The sequence below is a fragment of the Mustelus asterias genome, chromosome 17 (assembly GCF_964213995.1).
Source record: "Mustelus asterias chromosome 17, sMusAst1.hap1.1, whole genome shotgun sequence".
Taxonomy (NCBI): domain Eukaryota; kingdom Metazoa; phylum Chordata; class Chondrichthyes; order Carcharhiniformes; family Triakidae; genus Mustelus; species Mustelus asterias.
This window is the reverse complement of record NC_135817.1, coordinates 77924197-77945218: the sequence shown is the minus strand read 5'-3', so window position 1 is coordinate 77945218 and position 21022 is coordinate 77924197. Positions and strand designations below refer to the sequence as shown.

General features: G+C 46.2%; 1 protein-coding gene across 2 annotated transcripts in view; it reads left to right on the top strand.

The window, feature by feature from the left end:
• tmprss3a (transmembrane serine protease 3a) overlaps positions 1 to 20803 on the top strand; it is a 39292-nt gene extending 18489 nt beyond the window's left edge. For both annotated transcript variants that reach the window (XM_078232068.1, XM_078232069.1), the window contains 7 exons: positions 2288 to 2331; positions 9283 to 9448; positions 10933 to 11102; positions 13203 to 13298; positions 15176 to 15321; positions 17491 to 17643; positions 20744 to 20803. In XM_078232068.1, coding sequence (XP_078088194.1) covers positions 2288 to 2331; positions 9283 to 9448; positions 10933 to 11102; positions 13203 to 13298; positions 15176 to 15321; positions 17491 to 17643; positions 20744 to 20764 — 796 coding nt within the window. In that variant the 3' untranslated portion in view covers positions 20765 to 20803. The remainder of the gene's footprint in view (positions 1 to 2287; positions 2332 to 9282; positions 9449 to 10932; positions 11103 to 13202; positions 13299 to 15175; positions 15322 to 17490; positions 17644 to 20743) is intronic.
• The last annotated feature ends 219 nt before the right edge of the window (positions 20804 to 21022 follow it).

Below are 21022 nucleotides of genomic sequence, written 5' to 3'. Positions count from 1 at the left end.
TAGACCTTCCAAAATGCATTACCTCACATTTGTCCGGATTAAACTCCCATCTGCCATCTCTCCGCCCAAATCTCCAACCAAACTATACCCTGCTGTATCCTCTGATGGTCCTCATCGCTATCCGCAAATCCACCAACCTTTGTGTCATCCGCAAACTTACTAATCAAACCAGTTACATTTTCTTCCAAATCATTTCCATATATTACAAACAGCAAACGTCCCAGCACTGATTCCTGAGGAAAGCTACTTGTCACAGTCCTCCATTCAGAAACACACCCTTCCACTGCTATCCTCTGTCTTCTATGACCGGACATTTCCACTCCATCTGACGAAGGAGCAGTGCTCCGAAAGCTTATGGTATTTGCTACCAAATAAACCTGTTGGACTTTAACCTGGTGTTGTGAGACTTCTTACTGTGTTCACCCCAGTCCAACGCTGGCATCTCCACTTCTATGACCAAGCCAGTTTTGTATCCACCTTGCCAGCTCACCTCTGATCCCATGCGACTTCACCTTCTGCACCAGTCTGCTACGAGGGACCTTGTCAAAGGCCTTACTGAAGTCCATGTAGACAACATCAACTGCCCTACCCTCATCAATCATCTTTGTCACTTCCTCGAAAAACTTGATCAGGTTCATGAGACACAACCTCCCCTTCACAAAACCATGTTGTCTCTCACTAATAGGTCCACTTATTTCCAAGTGGGAGTAAATCCTGTCTCGAAGAATCCTCTCCAATAATTTCCCTACCACTGATGTAAGGCTCACCGGCCTGTAATTACCTGGATTATTCTTGCTATTTGTGTCATCCGCAAACTTACTAATCAAACCAGTTACATTTTCTTCCAAATCATTTCCATATATTACAAACAGCAAACGTCCCAGCACTGATTCCTGAGGAAAGCTACTTGTCACAGTCCTCCATTCAGAAACACACCCTTCCACTGCTATCCTCTGTCTTCTATGACCGGACATTTCCACTCCATCTGACGAAGGAGCAGTGCTCCGAAAGCTTATGGTATTTGCTACCAAATAAACCTGTTGGACTTTAACCTGGTGTTGTGAGACTTCTTACTGTGTTCACCCCAGTCCAACGCTGGCATCTCCACTTCTATGACCAAGCCAGTTTTGTATCCACCTTGCCAGCTCACCTCTGATCCCATGCGACTTCACCTTCTGCACCAGTCTGCTACGAGGGACCTTGTCAAAGGCCTTACTGAAGTCCATGTAGACAACATCAACTGCCCTACCCTCATCAATCATCTTTGTCACTTCCTCGAAAAACTTGATCAGGTTCATGAGACACAACCTCCCCTTCACAAAACCATGTTGTCTCTCACTAATAGGTCCACTTATTTCCAAGTGGGAGTAAATCCTGTCTCGAAGAATCCTCTCCAATAATTTCCCTACCACTGATGTAAGGCTCACCGGCCTGTAATTACCTGGATTATTCTTGCTACCCTTCTTAAACAAAGGAACAACATCGGCTATTCTCCAATCCTCTGGGACTTCCCCTGTATGTAGAGATGTCGGCATTGGACTGGGGTAAGCACAGTAAGAAGTCTCACAACACCAGGTTAAAGTCCAACAGGTTTATTTGGCAGCACAAGCTTTCAGAGTGCCGATCAGGTGAGTCACCTGATGAAGGAGCAGTGGTCCGTAAGCTCGTGCTGCCAAATAAACCTGTTAGACTTTAACCTGGTGTTGTGAGACTTCTTACTGTACTTCCCCTGTAGCCAGTGAGGATACAAAGATTTCTCTCAAGGCCCCAGCAATTTTCTCCCTTGCCTCGCTCAGTATTCTGGGGTATAACCCATCAGGCTCTGGGGACTTGTCTACTTAATGTTTCTCAAGAACCCCAAAACCTCCTCCTTTTTGATTTCAACATGACTCAAACTATCTACACACCCTTTCCCAGACTCATCATCCACCAAGTCCTTCTCTTTGACGTATACTGAACATAGTGTTACAGTCATAGCCATGGTGTAGAGAAAGATCAACTTAGTGCGAGGTAGGTCCATTTAAAAGTCTGATGGCAGCAGGGAAGAAGCTGTTGGTACGTGATCTCAGACTTTTGTATCTTTTTCCCGACCTTTTGTAGTTCCTTGTGCTCTTGGGCAGAGCAGGAGCTGGTGCTAAGCTGTAATACAGCCAGAAAGAAAAGTGTTCCCAGTCCATTTCCATTGGAATTAAATTAAAAATTGAACCTTATCGAAGCTCAATCACTGTGTGGTTCACCATTTTATTATCAACTATTTGTTGAGTTTTTTGTTCCCTTTGCTTTGCAGCACCGAGTGTAATTCAGGAAAGGTGACGTCGCTGAAATGTTTAGGTGAGTTTCATGGAGAAAGGATCCTCTTCCAGTGCCTTGAAGAAGTTGATTATTATTCACAACAGTTTCAAGTAGAAACGTGTCCCAAAACGCTTCCCGTAGTTGGTCACATAAGGCAATATTAGGACAGGTGACCAAAGTCTTGGTTAAAGATCAATGTTTTAATGAAGGGCTTTATCAGATTTGATTTGATTTGATTTATTATTGTTACATTTTTAAAATTGTATTTATTAGTGTCACAAGGAGGCTTACATTAACACTGCAATGAAGTTACTGTGAAAATCCCCCAGTCGCCACACTCGGGCGCCTGTTCGGGTACACTGAGGGAGAATTTAGCATGACCAATGTACCTAACCAGCACGTCTTTCGAACTGTGGGAGGAAACTGGAGCACCCGGAGAAAACCCACGCAGACACGGGCAGAATGTGCAAACTCCGCACAGACAGTGACCCAAGCCGGGAATCGAACCCGGGTCCCTAGCGCTGTGAGGCAGCAGTGCTAACCATATATTGGGATACAGTGAAAAATATTGTTCTTTGCATGCTATACCGGCAAAGCATACCGTTCATAGAGAAGGAAAGGAGAATGTAGTGTTACAGTCATAGCTAGGGTGTAGAGTAAGATCAACTTAATATAACGTTGGTCCATTCAAAAGTCCGATGGCAGCAGAGAATAAGCTTTAAGGAGGGGAGGGAGAGAGATGGGGTGGTTTATTGTGAGGATGGGGGTGGGGGGGTCAGACAGGAAAGTGGAGCTGAAACCACAACAAGATCAGCCATGACCTTACTGAACGGTGGGGTAGGCTACAAGGACTAGGCGGCCTACCCCTGCTTCTATGTTCCTTTGTTTGGAAATGGAAGGATGTTTAGCTGATTTAAGGCATTGTCATTGTGGTGTTCGGGACTGAAAGGGTTAATGTGGGACTGGAACAGTACCACCCACATGATGATGTAATGGGGAGTCACATGACCATGGTAGTAGTTCTGTAGTCGAGAAGTGTGTAGAAGGGTAGAAGTTTACATTGAGGGAGCAGGGCTAGATACTATATATTTACAGTTATGTCTAAGAATCGACAGTTCCAATATACAAGCCACTAATGTTCTTCATGAGGCAGCAACAGAACAACATACAACAGTCGCCAATGGTGCAGAAGAGGAGTGGAGGGAGGTCGGAGGTCAGAGTTGAAGGAATGGAATGTTCTGGGGGCCGGCGGGGGGTGGGGGGGGTGGTGTGGGCGGGGGGGGCGGTGGGGGGAAAGCTCTACCATCATAGAAGGTTACAGAGAAGGGTCTCTAAACACAAGGCTGAGAATTTTAAATTGGAGGTGTCACTGGAGCTGAAGTCAAGATAGATCAGCAAGAGTTGGAGTGATGGGTGAGCGGGATTTGGCACAGAATAGGAAACAGTGGTGTTTAGCAAGAACCGAAGATTAATAAACCGACTCCTTTCTCAATCAATGCTGCATTCTTGATGAAACAGTGCAATTAATACGAAGCGAGGTGAGACTGCTCTGGTACGACGGTCACTGATGTCCCAAGAATGCATTGGAATTACGAAAATGAAACTCAACCAATCCCCGACAAATTGCTGACCTCTAAACTCTGACCTGCCACTTTAGGAATGTCTGGGGTCAAGCCACGAAAGGTGAGGCAAAACAGGAGGGATATTGGCGATGAGGAACCTCGAAGAAGAAACAATAATATCAAAATAGGTGTGATCAGCTCATTTGGTGTCACCATATTTTCAGAAAAGCTCCAGTGAGCTGCTTTTGGCTATTTTCTGTTGATATAGCAGAGGAACTTAATGCAAATACATTGAGAAAATACCACCTCATACAATTTTAACTGTTAACTAACACAGAAACTCCTTTTCCAAAATGGGAAAGAGAAACTTGCATTGACATAGCAGCCTGAACAGATACACAGAATTGTTACAGCACAGAAGGAGGCCATTTGGCCCATCTTGTCCATCCTGGCTCTCTGAATGAGGAATTCACCTTGTGACGTTCTCCCACCTGCTCCCCGTAACCCTGCATTTGTTCCTTTTCAGATAACAGCCTAATTCCCTTGTGAATGCCTCGGCCAAACCCGTCTCCACCACGCTCTCAGGCAGTGCATTCCAGATCCTAACTCCTCGCTGCGTGGAAAAGCTTTTCCTCTCGTTGCTTTTGCTTCTTTTGGCAATTACTTTAAATGTCTGCGCTCTCGTTCTCAATCCTTTCTGTGCGGGGATAGTTTCTCCCCATCTACTCTGTCCAAACCTCTCATGATTTCGAATACCTCCATCAAATCTCTTAGCTCTCTCTTCTACATGAAGAACAGTTCCAACCTCTCCAATCTATCTTCATAACTGAAGTTCCTCATCCCTGGAACCATTCTTATAAACCTCTCCCACACTCTCTCCAATGTGCTCACATCATTCCTGAAGTGCAGGTCCCAGGATTGGATGTGGTATTCCAGCTGAGGTCTAATTCGTATCTTGTGCAAGTTCAACATAGCTCCCTTGCTCTTGTACACTATGCCCCTAATAAAATCTAAAATACAGTATGCTTTATTAACTGTTCTCTCAGGTTAAAGATACCATGCCACAGGGGCCACATAAAATGTTATAGAATCGTAGAATCCCGACAGTGCAGAAGGAGGCCATTCAGCCCATCGAGCCTGCACCGACAACAATCCCACCCAGGTCCTATCCCCGTAACCCCACGTATTTACCCTGCTAATCTCCCTGACACTAGGGGCAATTTAACATGGCCATTCAACCTAACCCGCACATTTTTGGACTGTGGGAGGAAACCGGAGCACCCGGAGGAAACCCACACAGACATGGGGAGAACGTGAAAACTCCACACAGACAGTGACCCAAGTCGGGAATCATAAAAACATAGGAACAAAAGGGGGACAGAGAAAGACCTGCTCCATCCAGTGTGTCCCACACAACTGCAATACCTTATGTAGCACACCACACTCATTCCATTCCAGTCTGGAAATCCATCCAGAAACACCAGTTATCGGAAATGTTTTCATCATAGAATCCCTACAGTGCAGAAGGAGGCCATTCAGCCCATCGAGTCGGCACCGACCCTCTGACAGGGCATCTTACCCAGGCCCTATCCCCGTAACCTCACATATTTTCCCCGCTGATCCCAACCTACAACTCTTGGGATACCAAGGGGCAATTTAGCATGGCCAATCCACCTAACCTGCACAGCTTTGGAATGAGAGAGGAAACCCACGCAGAAACGGGGAGAACGTGCAAACCCCACACAGACAGTGACCCGAGACCGGAATTAAACCTGGGTCTCTGGCGCTGTGAAGCAGCTGTGCTAACCACCATGCTACCCATATTGAGGGAGTGGTTGATGGAAATTAGACGAACAGACAAAATATTGTGACAAAGTGATCGGTAGTAAATGGAAAGATGCTGCAAATCTCACATGAGCCCAGCACTTGATAAATTAAATAAATGAAGTTGTTAGGGTGCAGTACCACTCATTGACGACAAGTGGCACTGCTGAGACCAATGCCATTTAGTGGTACAACAGCACCACCTGTTGGAGGGTAGATTGAAGTGTTGACGTTCACAGGTTTGGGGTTAGCATTTGCTAAGAGGATGATTGTTATTTGCATTTTCCTGTGAAAACGGGTAGGTAGTAGGCAGAAAAGTTCAGCACGCAGCATAAGCACTACATGACAATAGCCCGGTGCAATTTTTGAACGAGCAGCAATTCCACCCAAATTAGATCTGAGCCTCATTATATACTTAATTATTATCAGTGTCACAAGTAGGCTTACATTAACACTGCAATGAAGTTATTGTGAAAATCCTGCAGTCGCCACATTCCGGCGCCTGTTCGGGTCAATTCACTTAACCAGCATCTCTTTCAGACTGTGGGAGGAAACCGGAGCACCCGGAGGAAACCCACGCAGACACGGGGAGAACGTGCAAACTCCACACAGACAGTAACTCAAGCTGGGAATCGAACCCAGGTCCCTGGAGCTGTGAGACAGCGGTGCTAACCACTGTGCCACCGTGCCAATTGAGACGAGAGCCAGAAAGGACAGGAGAGGGATCCAGGCTGGGTGGGAAAATATTTTTAAAATAGAGCAGAAGGAAGTGAAGGAGTTCAGGAACTAGAGTGAATATAAGGAGTGAGGGTATGGATGTGAAAGTGAGGGAGGGAAGGAGAGGATCCAAGGATGAATGGAGGAGAAGGGGTGAGTTAGGGAGAAAGTGTGTGTCGAGGGAAGGAAAGAGCGCAAATGAGTGTTAAAGAAGGTGTGAGAGAGGGAGAAATGAGGGAGGTAGAGTAATCATTAGAGGGATGAAGGAGTGAGTGGTGAGGGTTGGAGATCATTGTTACAGGAGGTGTGAGGTGAGAGTGTGAGTGAAGGAGAAAAAGTTTAAAGGGTAGCGGGAGGAGGACGGTGCAGGAGAGGCAGAAGTGATAAGGTAAGGGAAAGGCAATGTAGGTTTAAAGATAGTTCTAAAGAGTGTGCAGGAACAGAGGGGCTGCTGGGGTGCATGTACAGACCATACTGAGAGAGTGGTTAGCAAACTAAATGATCTTGGGCTTCATCAATGCAGGTACTGAGCACAAAATCAGGAAAGTGATGTTGAATCTTTATAGAGCTCAGGGTTCGGCCACAATGAGAGTACTCTGCCCAGTCCTGGGCACCATGTTGTAGGAAACTGTGAGGGTCCTTGAGAGGGTGCAGAGGAGATTTACCAGAATGGTTCCAGGAATGAGGTATGTTATCTCCAAGGTTAGAATCATAGAATCCCGACAGTGCAGAAGGAGCCTATTCGGCCTATCGAGTCTGCACCGGCAACAATCCCACCCAGCCCCTATCCCCATAACCCCATGCATTTACCCCAGCTAGTCCCCCTGACTCTAAGGGGCTATTTAGCATGGTCAATCCACCTATCCACACATTTTGGACTGGGGTAGGTTTGGAGAGGCTGGGGTTGTTCTCCTTCGAGCAAAGGGGAGATTTCACTGAGGTACACAATGAAACACTGTTCCCATTAGCTGATAGTATGAGGGCTCGTGGACATAGATTTCAGATTTTGGGTAAATGAGATGAGGGTGAGCATGAGTGTGGGGAACACTGGTTGGCAGTGAGGTGGGTGATGGTGGTGTGAAAAAGAAGTATTTTTACACAGAGTGGTGGTAACGTGGAACTCACTGCCTGTGACTATGAACCATAGAACCATAGAAAATTACAGCTCAGAAACAGGCCTTTTGGCCCTTCTTGTCTGTGCCGAACCATTTTATGCCTAGTCCCACTGACCCGCACTTGGACCATATCCCTCCACACCCCTCTCATCCATGAACCCGTCCAAGTTTTTCTTAAATGTTAAAAGTGACCCCGCATTTACCACTTTATCTGGCAGCTCATTCCACACTCCCACCACTCTCTGCGTGAAGAAGCCCCCCCTAATATTCCCTTTAAACTTTTCTCCTTTCACCCTTAACCCATGCCCTCTGGTTTTTTTCTCCCCTAGCCTCAGCGGAAAAAGCCTGCTTGCATTCACTCTATCTATACCCATCAAAATCTTATACACCTCTATCAAATTTCCCCTCAATCTTCTACGCTCCAGGGAATAAAGTCCCAACCTATTCAATCTCTCTCTGTAACTCAGCTTCTCAAGTCCCGGCAACATCCTTGTGAACCTTCTCTGCACTCTTTCAATCTTATTTACATCCTTCCTGTAACTAGGTGACCAAAACTGTACACAATACTCCAAATTCGGCCTCACCAATGCCTTATATAACCTTACCATAACACTCCAACTTTTATACTCGATACTCCGATTTATAAAGGCCAATGTACCAAAGGCACTCTTTACGACCCTATCCACCTGTGACGTCACTTTTAGGGAACTCTGTACCTGTATTCCCAGATCCCTCTGTTCAACTGCACTCTTCAGAGTCCTACCATTTACCCTGTACGTTCTTCTTTGGTTTGTCCTTCCAAAGTGCAATATCTCACACATGGTGGAAGACGAGATGATGAAAGATTTCAAAAGGATGTTGGGTGGACACTTGCAGGACCAGGGGGATCAATGAACGGAACAGAACTAATTGGATTGCACTACAGAGTGACGCCATGGACCATGATGGGTTAAAACCTGGGTTCGGCCGCATTTGGAATATTGTGTGCAGTTCTGGTCACCACACCAGCAGAAGGTCATGGAAGTTTTGGGGAGAGTGCAAAGAAGGTTCACCAGGATGTTGCCTGGTCTCGAGGGTGTTGGCTATGAGGATAGGTTGAATAAACTAGGATTGGATAACTAGGATAACGAGGATAAGCTAGAATAAACTGGGGGAATTTCACAGTAACTTCACTGCAGTGTGAATGTAAGCCTTACTTGTGACTAATAAATAAACTTTAACTTTACTTTGTTTTCACTGGAAAGACGGAGGCTGAGGGAAGACTGATAGAAGTCTACAAAATTATGAGAGGCATAGACAGGATGGATAGTCAGAGGCTTTTTCCCAAGGTGGAAATGTCAATAACAAGGGGGCACAGGTTCAAGGTGAGAAGGGGATAGTTTAAGGGAGATGTGCAGGGCAAGTTTTTCACGCAGAGAGTGGTGGGTGTCTGGAATGCGCTGCCAGAGGAGGTGGTGGAAGCAGGCACATTAGCAACATTTAAGAGGCATCTGGATGGGTACATGAATAGGGAGGGAATAGAGGGATACAGACCGAGTAAGGGCAGAAGGTTTTTTTCAGTTTAGTTAGAGCAGCATGATCAGCACGGGCTTGGAGGCCAAGGGGCTTGTTCCTGTGCTATATCTTTCTTTGTTCTTTGTAAATGGCCTCCTCCGGTGCCATACATGGCTCTAAGATGAAGGGAGAAGCACAGGCAGTGAGGAGGGAAGAGAAGAAGAAAACCTCGATGGTGCGTAGTTTGCTCTGAAATTTGTGTGACTTCCCTTTCACAGAGTGTGGCTCGCGGCCCAGATATTCGTCTCGAATTGTTGGTGGGAATCTCTCGGTGGCTGGCCAGTGGCCATGGCAGGCAAGTCTTCACCTGGATGGACATCACCTCTGTGGAGGATCTATCATCGCCTCACAGTGGATCGCAACCGCTGCACACTGCGTTGTTAAGTAAGTCACATTCCCCCTTCCGGGGCACAATTTAATACCCCCTCACCCCGATCCCTGTGAATCTGCAGATGGTTGGGGGGGTGCTGTGTGATCAGCTTGGAGGGTATAGGGTAGAAATCCTTCTGTCTTCCTGCTTTCCACTGATCATTCCCACGGCAGGAAGACTTCCAGGCAGCCTTCTCATCTGGAGGTCAATTGAGGCCCTTCAGTGGCCATTAAAGGATCACTTAAGGGTTTCATCCCACTGTTGCTGCAATTCAACCAGCAGGGGACTCACCGTCTGGTGAGGCCATCCAGCAACCACTGGTGCACTGGGGGAGGTGGGGTGGGGTGGGGTGGGAAGGCGGGGCGGGGGGGGTCCCTTGGTCATGGGCATTCTGTGTCCAATTGAGAGGTCCGTTATCAGCCACCACCCCTTCCCTCCCCCAACCCCAACCCTCCGGTTTTTGCTTCTAACCCTCCTATCCTCCTCTCGCACATGAGCCCCACTCCCCAACTCCAATCCTGCCCAACTCATCTCTACCTTAGGTCCATGGCCAATCGATCCCTCCTGCAAGCTTGGGTGTCAACCCACAGCACGTGAACTGCAGCAATTCAAGAAGGCAGCTCACCACCACCTTCTCAAGAGCAACTAAGGATGGGCAATAAATGCTGGCCCAGCCAGCGATGCCCACGTCCCACAAATGAATAAAAAAAATACTGGCAGTGGCCACTGCTTTAGCTGGCGCTGACAGTAATGGAACATAGAAACATGCAAAATAGGAGCAAGCCGTTTGAACTTTTCAAGTCTGCTCTGCGCAGGTAAGACCATAAGATATAGGAACAGAATTAGGCCACTCTGAAATGGTCTAACAAGCCGCACAGTTGAAGGGTAATCAGGGATGGGCAACAAGTGCTGACCCAGCCAGTGACGCCCACATCCTATATATAAAAAAGATGCCCCTGGACCAGCACCTGAAAAGGCAGAGATAAACATTAAAAACCATGACTCGCATTGAGATTTTAACTCTCACACTTGCTGTAAATCTGGTTTCTCACGTGGGGGGAGGGCGGGGGGTGAGGGTTTAGGTTTATTTGAAAGTTTATTTATTAGTGTCACAAGTAGGCTCACATTAACACTGCAATGTAGTGGAGGTGCCGGCATTGGACTGTGCCCACTGCAATAAAGTTACTGTGAAAATCCCCTAGTCGCCACACTCTGGCGCCTGTTCGGGTACACCGAGGGAGAATTTAGCATGGCCAATGCCCCTAACCAGCACGTCTTTCAGACTGCGGGAGGAAACCGGAGCACCCGGAGGAAACCCACACAGACACGGGAAGAACGTGCAAACTCCACACAGACAATGACCCGAGCTGGGAATCGAACCCGGGTCCCTGGCGCTGCGAGGCAGCAGTGCTAACCACTGTTCCACCGTGGAGTGGATCATGGGATGGGCATTTCTATACCGCACGGTCTAACTCAAACGTATCCGTTGTGGTCTCAGGTTTTTATTTATCGCCTCGTGGAAAATCTACGTTGGAATTGTGAAACAACCTCTGACTGAAAGTTCTTCCTACATTGTGGAGAAGATCATACACCACAAGAAATACAAAGAACGGAGCTACGATTACGACATTGCACTCATAAAACTGGAGAGGCCACTGACGTTTAACGGTAACTTCACCTCGCATTTGCCAAGCTCACGGAAAGAGCCCTAACTTTGGTTTTTTGGACACATTCTGAAAAGAAAATGTGATGGCAATTGTTTAATGGGACGTGTTCATAGAATCCCCACAGTGATTAAAGAGGCCATTTGGCCCATCGAGCCTGCACCAATCACAATCCCACCCAAGCCCTATTCCTGCAACCCCGTGTATTTACCCTAGCTAGTCCCCCTGACACTAAGGGGCAATTTAGCATGGTCAACTCACCTAACCCGCACAGCTTTGGACTGTGGGAGGAAACCAGAGCACCCAGAGGAAACCCACGCAGACACGGGGAGAACGTGCAAACTCAACACGGACAGTGACCCAAGCCGCGAATCAAACCCAGGTCACTGGCGCTGTGAGACAGCAGTGCTAACCACTGTGCCACCGTGCTGCATTAAAAAGCAACCTTTCCATTCATAGAAACCCTACAGTGAAGAAGGAGGCCATTCAGCTCATCGAGTCTGCACCAACAACAATCCCATCTTATCCCCATAACCCCACATATTTGTCCCGCTAATCCCTCAAACCTATGCATCCCGGGACACTAAGGGGCAATTTAGTATGGCCAATGCATCTAACCCACACATCTTTAGACTTCATGAATTGGGTCAGGATTGAGCCCAAATAGATTGGTTAAAAATCTCTCTTCTTCACTGAACTGTAACATTGCAGTTGGAAAATGAATCTGGGTGCATTCGGAATACATTTTCCTCCTTAACCGGATCCTACAGCACAAAAACAGTAGATAATTATATACCAACTAGCAGAAAATACTGACACAACACACAAGATTGGCTACACAAACGACTAGTGTTCCAAACAGGCATTTCACAATACAAGAATTCTACTGAGATTAAATCCTCTTCAAATGTGAACACCTCAACACAGCCAGGTCTAGGCTTGATCAGGGATTAGGAAGATTGCTGATTTGGGAGATGGAAATCTCACTTAAGTGCAATAGGCTGATGTTTCTTTGCCAAGGATTGTGTTGGGCTGTGGTCAGAGTGGAGAGAGCTTTACTTTGAATCAACAACCCGAAACGTCATTCCATTCTCTGGGACTGGCATTGCTCAGCAGTCCAAGGACTCCCAGATTGATCCAGGTAAGATTCAGAGTGCCTGTTACCTCCTGGAGTCCAGCTGGATTGAGGCAAGACTGAGGAAAGGTCTTCCGAGAAGCTGAGAGGGAGATGTAGGGCCGGACTTTCCTGACTGCTGTGAGCGTGGGACGGAGAACTTGACGCTCAGCGAAATCTCCATTCACTGCAGTAGGACCAGAGAATCCCACTGGTGGGAATGGCCAGAAGATTCCAGCCAAAGAATTGGATCTTGCTCCAGCAGTGTCTCAATTTTAAAATTCCCATCCCTGTTTTTCAAAATCCACCCTGGCCTTACCCCTCTCCAACCTTAAAAATGAATCATAGAATCCCTACAGCGCAGAAGGAGGCCATTCGGCCCATCAGGCCTGCACTGACAACAATCCCACCTTGGCCTTATCCCCGTAACCCTACATACTTACCCCACTAACCCCTCTAATCTACGCATCCCGGGAAACTAAAGGGAAATTTAGCATGGGCAATGCACCTAACTTGCACATCTTTGGAGTGTGGGAGGAAACCGGAGCAACCGGACGAAACCCACGCAGACACGGGGAGAATGTGCAAACTCCACACAGACAGCGATCCAAGCTGGGAATCGAACCCAGGTCCCTGGAGCTGTGAGGCAGCAGTGCTAACCACTGTGCCACCGTGCCACCTCCTCCAGACCAGCACACTGGAAACGCTGCATTCCTCCAATTCTATTCCCTTCCACATCCCCAATTTTTACTGATGCGCCATACCTGTTGCTAACTGGCCCCTAATCTCTAGAATGGCAAAAGAGAAAGTTATTCATCCACTGTTTCTCTTTCAAGGTCCCACCACCCCTCAAAAAATGTTAATCAACTCAAGGAAATCAAAGATGTGTGTGTTTTATTTAAACCTGTGCTATTTTCGGATTTTGTTTTGAGATTCCAGTTTTGAAAAGTTCTTCCAGTGAATGACTTGCAGATTTTTCTTTCGACACAGATTGGATTCAGCCGATCTGCCTTCCCAATTCAGGGCAGGACTTTGGGGAAGGTAAACCCTGCTGGATTTCAGGATGGGGTCTGACCGATGGAGGAGGTAAATAGAGTTTTTGGAAATGATTGCACCATTGAAGCAGCACAGCTATGGGCTCCATGTTCCTGGGTCAAGGAGGTGAAAGGTCAGCCAGGGGTCCCTGCTCCTGAATGGTGGAATGATTCCTGCTGCGAAATGCACGTAACGAGTGGAAGCTTTGGATAAAATCCAACCCTCATGTTCAAACTGCCTGCTGAGGTCAAAGAATGGCCACTTGAGTGAGTGGGCTGATGAGCTGTACTGATCACGGAGTTGCCCCATAGAAAGGGTCTGAAATAGGAGTGGAGTAAGGTTGGGAAGAGTAAAAGGGTAACATTTGACTCGGTTTAGATAAAGTGGCTGGACAGCTGGTTCGTGATAAAGAGCAATGCCAACAGCGCAGGTTCAATTCCTGTACTGGCTGAGGTTATTCATGAAGGCCCCACCTTCTCACCCTTGCCCCTCACCTGAGGTGGGATTATCCTCAGGTTAAATCACCACCAGTCAGCTCTCTTCCTTCAAAGGGGAGAGCAGCCTATGATCATCTAGAAAGATAGAAAATAGAAGCAGGAGTAGGCCATTTGGCCCTTTGAGCCTGCTCTGCCATTCATGGCTGATCATCGAATTCAATATCCTAATCCCCCCCCCACCTTTCCCCCATATCCCTTGATCCCTTCAGCCCCAAAAGCTATATCTAATTTCTTCTTGCAATCAGGATATTAAAAAGGTAGCTGGGTAGATTATTGGGAAAGGACAAGCAGTAGACTTTTGAAATTATTTTTTAACTTTGAGTCCAATTAATTGACTGTAATGAGCTTTTCCATCCCTTTGGAAATTAGAAGTACCAGCCCAGAAGTTGCTGGAACAACACATCTTAAGCGTGTCCCTGTTATTTACAATTCTTCCCTCAATCTTCAGTTGGAACATTATTTGGCTTGCAAGTTACTGGAGGTGTGAGCTGATAGCGGAGGCTATTGGCATCTGAGACCTTAAGTGAAAAATGGGGCTAGATCTCACTCAGTGTGACTTAAGAATAGAAAAGAGAGAAATAGAGCGAATTAGAGGCAAATCGGAAGAAGACAAAGAGAGAGAAAGAATGAATTAAGGGGGAGACAAGAGAGACTGAAAGAAAAAGAAAGAAAAAAATGTTAAATTTTGAATTTTAAAAATCCCTAATTACAATGTACTACATGTAGGAATTAACCTTTATGGTTTAAATATAAGCCTCTTCCTGGGGCGGAGAGCTTGAGTGACATAAATCGTCCCCTTTGAAAGTTACTTACGCTGTTAAGTTCCAGTCCTAACTTTCTGAACCGTGACACAATGGTTAGCACTGCTGCCTCACAGCACCAGGGACCTGGCTTCTATTCCTGGCTCAGGTCACTGTCTGTGTGGAGTTTCTCCCTGTTCTCCCAGTGTCTGCATGGGTTTCCTCCCAGTGCTCCGGTTTCCTCCCACAGTCCGAAAGATGTGCCGGTTAGGTGCATTGGCCATGTTAAATTCTCCCTTAGTGTACCTGAACAGGCGCCGGAGTGTGGTGACTAGAGGATTTCCACAGCAACTTCATTGCAGTGTTAATGTAAGCCTACTAGGTGACACTAATAAATAAACTTTAAAAATCTTTAATGGACGGTTAACGCGTAACAGTAGTCACTTTATAAAACTCAGTGAGGATGAGGGCAGGTTGCTGTTTTTGTGAGGTTAGAGGTGGAATGGCGCAAACTGTCCAGCGACTTGTTGGTGCTTTCTGGGTTCTTGGCCACAGGATGATTTGCACATTAATACCATCAGATGCCCTTAAACTCGCCGTTACTTTGCCAGCTACCCCAGGGCCGGTGCTGTTTATGAGTGTTCCGTTCCGTTGAGTGGAATGTGCTAAATGATTTGCGTTTGTAATCCAGCAGATGAAATTTCTTTTAACCTGATGGAGGCCCAGGTTCCGCTCATATCCAATCACGTGTGCAGCCGCCCTGAAGTTTACTACAAGAGGATAAGCTCCAGAATGATTTGCGCTGGGTACCTTCAGGGAGGTATCGATTCCTGTCAGGTACGGATCCAAAATGTACCACAAGACTAAGCATATGGGTCACTCAGGAGAACTCTTCACCCTCAGGGTGTCTCCCAATTATAATTAACTTTGGTATCTTTTATTGTCTATAGAAGTGTGCGTTACTCATGAATGCCTATTTCTCTCAGTAAATATTCATTTCCATGCATTTTAAAGGTGCAGGAAAAATATTAGCACCAATCTTTCTCGAGCCGTGGACGTAATTCTTCTTCAGTTCCCTTCCCCAAGGCAACTCTGACCCTCCATCACGCTTAGGGCAGGGAGACAGGTTCCAGCCAGAGTAGGGTTCAAAGCCCATACTTTTTTTTGAAGAAATATACTTTATTTGCAAAATATCTGAAAGGACAGGGGCGGCACGATGGCAAAGTGGTTAGCACTGCCGCCTCACAGTGCCAGCACCCAGGTTCAATTCTGGCCTTGGGTCACTGTTTATGTGGAATTTGCACGTTCTCCCCGTGTCCGGGTGTTCCAGTTTATTCCCATTGTCCCAAAAATGTGTAAGTTAGGTTGATTGGCCATGCTAAATTGCCCCTTCATGTCAGGGAGGCTAGCAGGGTAAATATGTGGGGTTACAGAGAAAGGGTCTGAGTGGAATTGATGTCAGTGTAGGCTGGATGGGCCAAATGGACTCCTTCTGCACTGTAGGATTCAATGATTCTTCAATGATTCCAACACTATGCACATTTCAAAGTGGTCATCACACAAAGTGAAAAAATATTCAGATAAAAGCAAAATATTGCGGATGCTGGAATCTGAAATAAAAACAGAAAATGCTGGAAAATCTCAGCAGGCCTGGGAGCATCTGTGGAGAGAGAATAGCGTTAACAATTCGAGTCTGGATGACCCTTCGGGGTCAGTGCATCTTCCAGGGTACGACCATCCAGAGAATAGACGATATGGGCCTGTTAGATTGCTTGCATTTTGGTGTTAGGTTAATGAAAAGGTTTTCAATTGTTGAGATCCTGGGACTGAATTTTGCCCCATACAGGGGTGAATACAGAATGGGGCAAGTCTAAAAATATTTGCCAGCTCCATTCTGATCTGGAGTTGTTTTCTTCGAGGCAGGATAGGGCTTCAAAGGGCTAAGGGCTATCCACCATCAAGTGGCAAGTAGCAAATACAAGCCATTTAAAGGTCTACTAGGGGCTATTGTCAGAGGCCGAATAGACCAGTCAGCCTGTGCAGGCTCCATGAGGCATACAGGGACTGAACCAGCTGCCTGGAGAGGTTTCCCACTGGAGAACTGAAGGGGCAGCACTCCTGGCAGGCTTTGAGGCCCTCCCTGCCTGAGCCTGAGTCCTGTGCAGGTGTTTCCTCCACAGTCGTGGCCCAGCAACTCTGGCCAGTTTTTGATTTAAAATCTTTGTAATTTGCTGCAGGGTGGAGCACCCTCCCTCTTCCTTACCTGAGCAGCAGGCCTCTTGTGGGCCCTCCATTTTGAGGATCACCTGGACAATGAGACGGCCATCTGGCCACTAATTGGCCAAATTGGGGCAAATCACTGCCAGGTGACAGAGAGTGGGGCCGTGACTCCTATCTGACCCCGAAGCAGGGTGTTCCAACCTGAAACCTAAAATCCCGTGATTCCCATGTGCGTTTATAAAATCATAGAGGTTTACAGCATGGAAACAGGCCCTTCGGCCTAACTTGTCCATGCCGCCCTTCTCTTTTTTATCTCTAAGCTAGTCCCAATTGCCTGTGTTTGGCCCATATCCTTCTATACCCATCTTACCCATGTAACTGTCTAAATGCTTTGTAAAAGACAAAATTGTACCCGCCTCTACTACTACCTCTGGCAGCTTGTCCCAGACACTCGCCATCCTCTATGTGAAAAAATTGTCCCTCTAAATCCTTTTGTATCTCTCCCCTCTCACCTTAAACCTATACCCTCTAGTTTTAGACTCCCCTACTTGTGGGAAAAGATGTTGATCATCTGTGCCCCTCTTTATTTTATGGACCTCTATAAGATCAACCCTAAGCTCCAGGGAAAAAAGTCTCAGTCTATCCAGCCTCCCCTTATAACTCAAACCATCAAGTCCCGGTAGCATCCCAGTAAATCTTTGTGTGAATTGCACACACGTACTCGGAGTGGAATTTATCCAGGATTTCCTGCTCACCTTTTGAATGTTTGTCTTTGGGCGTAAACAGGGAGACAGTGGAGGTCCCCTCGCCTGCGATGAGAACAGTACGTGGAAATTAGTTGGAATTACAAGCTGGGGAGCGGGCTGTGCAAATCGGAACAAACCCGGAGTGTACGCCAGGGTCACCGAATATCTAGAGTGGATCCATGAACAAATGGAGGTACATGCGGAGACACCTGGACTCCATCATCACAAGTTTCATTTGCTTTGTCCGCCTTGTTCAATAACAGTGCCTTTTCCCCTCTCCTTGTATCAATCCCCATTCACTGAATTAATAAGCAAAATGTTGGTCTTTCACAACTGGCCTCTACCATAGAATCATGGAATCCCTACAGTGCAGAAAGAGGCCATTCGGCCCACTGAGCCTGCACCAACAACAATCCCACCCAGGCCCTATCCCCCGCATACTTACCCTCCTAATCCCCCTGGCACTAATGGTCAATTTAGCACAGTCAATCCACCTAACCTGCACATCTCTGTAATGTGAGAGGAAATTGAGGCACCTGGAGGAAACCCACGCAGAAACGGGGAGAACATGCAAACTCCACACAGTGACCCAAGCCGGGAAATGAGCCAGGGTCCCTGGTGCAGTGAGGCAGCAGTGCTAACCATCGTGCCACCCAATTCCAATGTGTTGTCAATTAGATGATGGGTGTGGTGCAAATAAGTTGCCACCAGCTGATTTTATTTGATTTGATTTATTATTGTCACATGTATTAACATACAGTGAAAAGTATCATTTCTTGCGCACTATACCGACAAAGCATACCATTCATAGAGAAGGAAAGGAGAGAGTGCAGAATGTAATGTTACAGTCGTAGCTAGGGTGTAAAGAAAAATCAATGTAAAGCGAAGTAGGTCCATTCAAAAATCTGATGGCAGCAGGGAAGAAGCTGTTCTTGAGTTGGTTGGTAGGTGATCTCAGACTTTTATATCTTTTTTCCAATGGAAGAAGGAGGAAGAGTCTGTCTGAGGTGTGTGGGGTCCTTAATTATGCTGGCTGTTTTGCCGAGGCAGCAAAAAGTGTTGACAGAGTCAATGGATGGGAGGCTGGTTTGGGTGATGGACTAGGCTTCGTTCATGACCCTTTGTAGTTTCTTGCAGTCTTGGATAGAGCATAGATTTGATCTGGACAGTTTTTGAGTCCTCCATTCGAAGATTTTTGGAGAACAAAAGTCTGATTTTTAAAGCAGATATTTTTTCCCTATTTACTTCTGTGTCTCACACAAACATTATTGAAGCTTTGACTTTAAAGAGTAGATTTTAGCTTCGCCTCTTAATTTCAATGGAACGACAAATTTCTATTATCTAAATGGTGCGAGTTTGCAGAACTCTGAGATGCTGAGGGATCTGGGTGTCCTGGTGTATGAATCACAAAAGATTAGTATGCAGATACAGCCAGTAATTCAGAAAGCTAATAGAATGTTATCATGTATTGCAAAGGGAATTGGTTACAAAAGTAGAGAGTTTATGCTTCAGATTTACAGGGCATTGGTGAGACCACATCTGGAGTACCATGTACAGAATTGCTCTCCATGTTTAATGAAAGATGTAAATACATTAGAAACAGTTCAGAGAAGGTTTACTCGATTCATACCTGGAATGGGTGGGTTGTCTTATGAGGAAAGGCTGGACAGACCAGGCTTGTATGCGCCAGAGTTTAGAAGCAGGTAACTTGATTTATATGCATAGGTTCCTGAGGGACCTTGACAAGGTGGATGTGGAGAGGATGTTTCCTCTTGTGGGGAAATCTGGAACAAAGGATCACTGTTCAAAATAAGAGGTCGTCAATTTAAGACAACGATGAGGAGAAATCTTTTCTCTCAGAGGATCTTGAGTCTTTGGAACTCTCTCTTGTGCAATTTCAAGAAGAAATTAGATATAGTTCTTGGGGCTAAAGGGATCAAAGGATATGGAGGGAAGATGGGATCAGGTTATTCAATTGGATGATCAGCCATGATCAAAATGCATGGTGGGGCAGGCTCAAAGGACAGGATGGCCTCCTCCTGCTTCTAGTTTATATGTTTCTATGTAAAAGGAGATGTAAGGAGAGTCTTTGAATGTTTTTCAGGCAGAGGTAGATAGATTCTTGATAAGTATGGGGGTGAAAAGTTATCAGGGTAGGCAGGAATGTGGTGGTTAAAATCAGATCAGCTTATTGAATAGCAGAGCAGGCTTGAAGGGCTGAGTGGCCTGCTCCTCCTAATTCATATGCTTATATCTACATTCGGCAGGCAATTTGCTGCGTCAGATTGCTTCCCAGGTGGCAGACTTATAAGACCGACTGGCATTCTCCCATCTGTGAGGGATGATGGGAATGCAGTCTTCAAATTCTGCTGAGGTCAGATGAGATCATCTGCTGCACTCCATTGGATAGCTGAACAAGTCAAGTCGGAAGAGGCAAAGTCTACCACACATGAAGTTGTCCCTTGCTGGCACTGTGGCTGGGGGGGTGGGGTAGGGGTGGAATCTCTGCTGATGCTTTGTTTGCAGGGCTGGCTTCTGCTTTGAAGCTTCTGAAACCAAATGTCACTGTGATGCCCAACTCCTGCCTACAGCTGGTGTTGCCATTTGTGCCAGTCATCAGCTTGAGGTTCCCACTTGGTATAGTTGATGTTGGGGAGCTCTCATGTCTATTTTGACAGCACCCTGGAATCAAAGCTTTGGGCTGGCCTGTTAGCACAGTCTAACTCCCCATACAGCATATCCTCGGGGATGCAGCCATCTTGGGCAATGCCCAAGTCAAAGTAGTCTTCTTTGTTTAATTAGTGATATGTTTACCCTAGGTTTGAAAATGTCCTACCAGTACATGTATACAAATAGTCACGGTGGAGTTCTGCCTGTCCTGCTTAGAAGATAGACAAGAACCACTATTTTTAACACCAAATATGAGAGACCACATCCTCCATACATACTCTTTGCTTCTCTAATACAAGGCTGCACCTTCCGTTCCACTAATAATGGCCACTGAGAAAGCCTTCACGTACGGACACCCTCACCTTAATCAACCTTCCTTAACACCCCAATCCTGGCGTATCCAAATGCTTCCCAAAATTACGTCCCTTTCTCCGCGCCTTGATTGCCTCCAAACACATTGATATTCTCCTTCGACTCCTGCTGCTATCAACTTTCCTTTCTTTCCATCCAATAGTGGTCTGAGATCCCTTTGTTCATCCTCTGTCTCTCTTTCTGTAAGGAGCACTATCGAAAACGCAAGGTGTTGTAGCTAACTGCGCTTTCAATTTATTTTTATTCCACAGAAAGAAGAATTAAATGGCTGAAGACAATAAAAAATAAAATATTTTCATAAGTTGATGCTTAACTTTTGTCCTCATTGTGAATGTCATTGTATCTTTTGAGGTTCCACATGCATATTTCAAGTATTTTGTGCGAGATTGCTTTTAGAACATCTTCGTGCTCCTCCTTTGGAGAGTGATGTGAAATAGTGGAAAGATTTGCAGTTTTAATAACTGGCCTCGATCATCTTTGTCCTCGCCGATCGAGTGTTTAATGGAATGTTGAATGAGCTCCAACAAGCT